This window comes from Pholcus phalangioides, unplaced genomic scaffold (assembly GCF_987345545.1).
Source record: "Pholcus phalangioides strain wild (caught in Gottingen) unplaced genomic scaffold, Ppha-v1.0 ptg000005l_1, whole genome shotgun sequence".
Classification (NCBI taxonomy): Eukaryota; Metazoa; Arthropoda; class Arachnida; order Araneae; family Pholcidae; genus Pholcus; species Pholcus phalangioides.
In genome coordinates, this window is record NW_028301598.1 from 11,080,309 (window position 1) to 11,086,451 (window position 6,143).

Here is a 6,143-nt window from a genome sequence, read left to right on the forward strand (position 1 = left end):
TTCCGGCACCTGTGTGCCGGCTTGAGGGAGCCTGATCATGATGTAGGACTGGCGCTTTGGGAGCACCGAACGGGGCGCGGGGTGAAACCACAGGGTCAGTGCCGGTCCTGTGGTGCCTTTGGCAAGTTTTTGCTGCGGTGGGGGATCGTTGGGTCGGTGTTTGCATGCCACCGATCTTTGGTTAATAAAGATTTGAAAAAAAAAATTAAAAGACAAAAAGCCTTGGGGGGGGGGGGGGGGCTCAGGTTTGGGAAGAGCTGGTGTGGGACTGCTGTTGGGATAGACGGACGATCCGTTAATTCTCATAATGCACAGTGATATTATTGGCTGGTGAGGGAATGACGTAAGCATTAACTGACATGAGTTTATCATATTTGGCAAGAAATCACAATTTTTCATCAATCACGTTTCCGACTACTTTATTAGTAAATACACCTCTAGGCCGAACTCCGTGCGGAGCCGTCCCACGTCGCTTCGCTCCTCCGGCCGTTAAAGGGGGCCCCTGCCCCGGACTAAAAATATCAACTCTGTTTTCACCACAACCAGAAACATGGCAAAACTGATAAGTTTAAACAGAATGTTCCAAAAACCGGCCACGGACAATATCACGGTCGGAAATGTTCCAAGGTTCCAATTTTTACTGCAAAGATCAGAACCAGAACAATTAAAATTAATTTAAAAGATCAAGAAATGAAGATAGAGGAAAAAAAAGCAACAACTATTCTGAAGGGGATTCGAACTCACAACCTTCGATGATAAAGCTTCTTACGATAACCACTACACCAATTGTGAATGTGTCCTACATAAAATGAAGTAAATATATCGTTAAACGTAGCCAGGTAATATTGGCGCCAACCAATAATCGCTCAAACAGAATATCTCTCACTCTTCGCCAATGCTAAGCGCCAAGCCAGCAACCCATTCATTTTCGTTTCATCGTCACTAGCCACAGGGGCGTAGCCAGAAATTTCGTTCGGGGGGGGGGACCAAAGTGACAGAACAATGGATTTGGCCATCTTTTTTCCTTTTTTGGGTCATTTTCTCACATTTCGGGGGGGGGGGACCAGACCCCCAAGTCCCCCCCCCCCCCCCTCGCTACGCCCTTGACCAGCCAATCGTATCGCTGTGCCTTAACGGCTAGTGGTAGACATTGACGGAGGCTACAAAATATGGTCATCATGAATAGACGACCAAAATAAAGGAATATCCCCAGAAATGAAAGTCATATATGGTCATCAAAATAATACCGGCTTTAAGGCGTCAAGGTGCATTAGATTCCGAAATAATCCTTGTTCGAAATTTTTGACAGTGAAATGTCACGGGATGGACTGTAAACAAAAATTAGCGGTCGTCTGATGATTGACTATTGAAGTCTCGTTGAAGAGTCGAGATTATTTAATAACAGATTAATTTGCAAATTATAAAATGGCAGCGATTCGGCACTCGTTGCAGAAGGAGGTGTTCCTGCCAAACGACGAGCGCCTGGTGGGCGTCGTGAACGTCGCCAAGGCCAGCAAGAAGAAGAAACACGCCTTCCTGTGCGTGTCGGTCAGCAACGACAAGCCGACCGCCGTCAGCGTCAGCCAGGTCAAGAAGACCGACAAGGAAGTCTTCAAGAAGAAGACTTCGTGGCAGCTGAGGGAGCTGAGGCTCGTCGACGGCAAAGACGAGTCCAAACCCATCGCTGAGTTCGACCTACACTTCGACAAGGTCTACAAATGGGTCGCTTGCAACGTGTCCGAGAAAAACGCTTTCATACAGACCCTCTGGAAGATGTGCTGCCAATACTTGCCGAGACAGAAGCCAACCTTCACCAACATCCCGAAGGTGCTCCTCGAAGAGACCGACATCATATCCAAGATCGGGATACCGGCGAGCACCCAAGCCGGTGAAATCTCGACCTTGGACACAGAGGACTACCAGGCACTGTCGGCGAGGGAAGAGGCCGACCTAGAACGCCTCATGACCCAATATGACTTTGTGGTTGGCAACGCTGAAGAGTTCACGGAGCAGCTGTCTAAGGAACTAGCATCTCTCGACTCATCCAATATACAGTCCATAGTCGCTTCGGAACAAAAAGTCCAGAACCTCATGGCCGAGCTTCAGGAAGCTGCGACGGAGGTCAAGGAGATAGAGAAGAAGCTGCAGTTCTACGACAGTCTCTTGAGCAACGTCAAGGACAGCGTCATGAGGATGGAAGAGAAGGACTCCTTGATCCAGATCCAAAACAAGAACAACTTAAAGTTGCTCAAGGAACTGGATGACTTCATAACGCAGATGGACTTGCCGCATCAGCACCAGATGTCGTTGCTAAACGGTGACCTAAAATCATCCGAGGGCGTTGTGGCGAGCACTGCGGCTGCAAAAGCTCTGCAGGATGCCATCAATGCGAACGTGCATCCCGGACTGATGAGGATGACTGCCTATGTCGAGCAGAAGAAGCTCCTTGAACGGCTCAAGAACAAGTTCCTGATTCGTCTTTGCCACCACCTGAACAACCTGTTCCTGCATCTCGGTAATGAGTGCGAGAACAACCTCGGGTTCTTTGCGGTCGAGCTCACCCTGCCGAAACACTCGACCTGCCACAAGGAGCTGCTGCCGTATTCAGAGCTGATGCACTGGGTGAAGTACACTGAGATCGACAACTACAAGAAGCTGAAGAAAGTGTACACAACTTCGCTGAGTAAGTTGTATGAGAAGGAGATTAAGGCATTCTTTGAGGTAGCCCGTGAGAAGATCGCCAATCGGAACATACCAGAGAAGGACAGAAAGTATCGGATGACTGGATCTAATCAGGATCTCGTCGGCTCGAAATCAAACGTCAAGTTCCGGGCATTCTCACTGTTGGGCATGGATCCTGAGCAGTATGGGTCAGATTCGGACGTCATCGAGTGGGAGACCTTTGACAAGATATTTGAACGCCTTCTGTGTATTCTGGAACCTGCGTGCTTGGCAGAGCAGCAATTCTGCATCCAGTTTTTTGGGCTCCAGACTGACGTGACCGCATCCCAGAGCAACCAGCAGCTGATGGTCCCGCAGGGGCTGAGTCCAACTCCAAGCAACAATAGCCTGAGCCGGGTGGGCAGTGAGGAGGCGCTCGTCAGCATGCAGAGGATGGCAAAGCAGGTCAACGAGGAGGTGCGTGGCATGATGGGTGAACTCTTTTCTGTTCTTGAACCCGAACTCGTCAACTTCATATCATGTTTCGATAAGATTGATGGGTTCTATTCCATGTTTGTGCTGGTAAGGCTGAGCCAGCACGTCATGTCTGCTCAGGATACGGGTTCGTTTCTGAGCATGACCTTTGCCACAGTTCTTGTCCAGGCAAAGCGCAACTTTGATAAGTTCATGCATGCCCAGATCAGATCAATTGAGGAGGCGAAGGTCTCCAAGAAATCCAAGTGCGGCGTGCTACCGTTTGTCCTGAACTTTGAGAAGTTTGCCCAGCAGGCCGAGGCGATCTTCAAGAGCTCTGAGCGTAGGACTGATCTGGACAAATGGTATTCGAAAGTCGTCAGGGTTATCTTCGAGACGATCATCAAGATATCTGAGGAGCACCAGAAGACCCCGCAAGAGGTCGTGCAGATGGAGAACTTCCACCACCTGTTCACGCTGCTGTACCAGCTAAAGATATCATGCCTGGAGAATGAGCGGAAGGAGGCGAAGCAGAAGTACAACGAGGCCCTACAAGCATACGTCACACACTATTTTGGACGTCCGCTCGAGAAGTTGAACCTGTTCTTCGAGGGGGTCCAGAGCAAAGTGGCGCAGGGTGTGAAGGAGAATGAGGTAGGGTACCACCTGGCGTTCAGCAAGCAGGAGTTGAGAAAGGTCATCAAGGAATATCCTGGCAAGGAGGTCAAGAAGGGACTCGAGAGCCTTTACCGCAAAGTTGAGAAGCATCTGTCGGAAGAGGAGAACCTCCTCCAGGTGGTGTGGCATTCGATGCAAGATGAGTTCATCCGACAGTACAAGTACATTGAATCCCTCATTGAACGATGCTATCCTGGTGCCATGATAGCCCTTGAGTTCTCCATCAACGACATACTCGAATTCTTCTCCGATATAGCTCGTTCCCATTGACATGTTTCTGTCCCTCCCCCCATCTTCTCTGTTCCTGGTTATTTCTCCTGAGAAATCACTGGTTGTGTCTCCCTGGTGAATCAAAATGACTATTGACCGTAAATAAAAATTTTTTCTGATACATAGATGGTTTTTCAGAGTGTTTGTTGAGAAGATGCGTGTCACCAGACATCTTCATTTTTTAAATGTCATTTTAAGCGTCCTCATACTTTTGTTTTGGTGAATTTGTGTCTTTCGTCCTTATTTCCAAAGTCCTCGAAAATGGGAATAGGAGTAGCTTCCAAGCCGGACAGATTTGACAAATCTGTCTTCAATGTGATGATTCTTGAAACTGGAGTGAAGAGAAGGAACTCAAAAACACTTTTAGTGCGGGGGGGGGGGGGTTCTTAACCTGTTGGGGGTCACACTGACATGATATGCTAGATGACCCATATTTTAAAGGACATTAACGTAATTTCGGTTGTTGCAACTTTTCCATGAAATGTCCTGTTTTTTTCAAATGCAAATACAAGGCCACAACAGGCGAAATGCCCAACTGGGTGGCTGAGAAAAAGATGCCCATAACAAATATGGATGCCATATGTTTCTAAAATACAGCAACCCAATTACAAACAATATATCAATATATATATACACATGATAAAATATTATACAATGTCCGTAACGAATACTTATGGTTGTCTTATTCTAAGTATGGATTCTCCACTTCTCGATTTACCCCAACATGTTTATCGTATTTCTTTTTAAAAGTGAGAAATATTTTTCAACCATGAATGAGAATGAAAGTAATTGAACTGTAAATCAAATTAATTAAAAGCTGGTCTAGATGCACAAAATATACTGTATACAGCACCTCCACTGCGACAGGAAACGAAGAAACAAAAAGCCAAAAAAGCAAAACTGTCCAGCTTTTCTTTTCACAGAATATGCAATATACAAACACACAGAGCCTTCGTACACAGTGCTGGGCATTCAAATTTGAATTGCTTGCATATTATTTACATTATAAAATTTTCCTTTTTTTATACTAATGGGAATGCACATAAGCATTACGAAGGTTTTTTAACAACTGGCTGTTGCGAAGATATATTTTGAAAAGAGAGAAAATTCAACTGCCCCTGCGGGGAATCAAACCCATGGCCTTTCACTTTCCGGGCGAACGCCCTAGACCACTAGACTACAGAGGCACCGAATCTCTCAATCTTTCCTTGGAGCTCATGTACACTGAAAGGGATCTGTGCCTCTGTAGTCTAGTGGTCTAAGGCGTTCACCCGGAAAGTGAAAGGACGTGGGTTTGGGTTCGATTCCCCGCAGAGGCAGTTGAATTTTCTCTCTTTCCAAAATATATCTTCGCAACAGCCAGTAGTTAAAAAACCTTCGTATGGTAGCCATCCTTGTACATAAACATTACAATGAATGAAATACATATTGAGACCAAATATCATTATGTGCTCATACAAATATTATGCTATGAGTATATACTAAAACATTAGTATTATTCTCTTCCGGTTGTTTCCGACAGGGTCGCTGAGTGTGTCCCCTTTAAAATAGGGTGTGTGAGGACATTAATTCTTACTATCAAAAACAGCTCACATACAGATGTCCTTGATTCCACATCATAAATTATACAGTATTTATTACTTATATATTATTGCATAGGAGCCTAAGTTGGCCCCTTTATCTTGAATCTGCTTCTATTTCGGATTTTACTTCAGAATAGCTAGTAGTATGTTCACTGTTTTCAGTTATTATCAAAATAGTTTATTATTCACCAGATAGTTCAAGACTTGTAGTTTTCTTGTAGCAGATCTTCGAAAAATAATTTTGCGTTTCCATAAGATGCATGGCTCCGTAGGGTTCCGAACATCAATCATAAACTCAAATCATCTCCGCATACTGTTAAGACAAGGGTTCTTTCTTGACCCAAAAACCTTAATGAATCATAAACAACAACACTAGCAACTTTGCGACCCATTGGCCAAATTGACAAATTTAAAAGTTGTTCGTTAAATATTTCTGATTAACAAAATGTTTAGTTTTCGGCAACAGGGCCTAATCCC

At 45.3% G+C, this 6,143-nt stretch overlaps 1 protein-coding gene and 1 non-coding gene across 2 annotated transcripts; one reads left to right on the forward strand and one right to left on the reverse strand.

The window, feature by feature from the left end:
• The first annotated feature begins 1,311 nt into the window (after window positions 1-1,311).
• Sec3 (exocyst complex component Sec3) lies at window positions 1,312-4,208 on the forward strand. Its single transcript, XM_089232314.1, has one exon. It carries the CDS (start codon window positions 1,426-1,428, stop codon window positions 4,081-4,083), a length of 2,658 nt encoding a protein of 885 aa, XP_089088440.1. The 5' UTR covers window positions 1,312-1,425; the 3' UTR covers window positions 4,084-4,208.
• A 988-nt stretch (window positions 4,209-5,196) lies between these two features.
• Window positions 5,197-5,270, reverse strand: TRNAS-GGA (transfer RNA serine (anticodon GGA)). Its single transcript has one exon. It is a non-coding gene; the product is annotated as a tRNA-Ser (tRNA).
• Window positions 5,271-6,143: the final 873 nt, after the last annotated feature.

Coding starts and splice junctions, on each gene's coding strand:
- Sec3 (XM_089232314.1), top strand. CDS start 1,426: ATGGCAGCGATTCGGCACTCGTTGCAGAAGGAGGTGTTCCTGCCAAAC.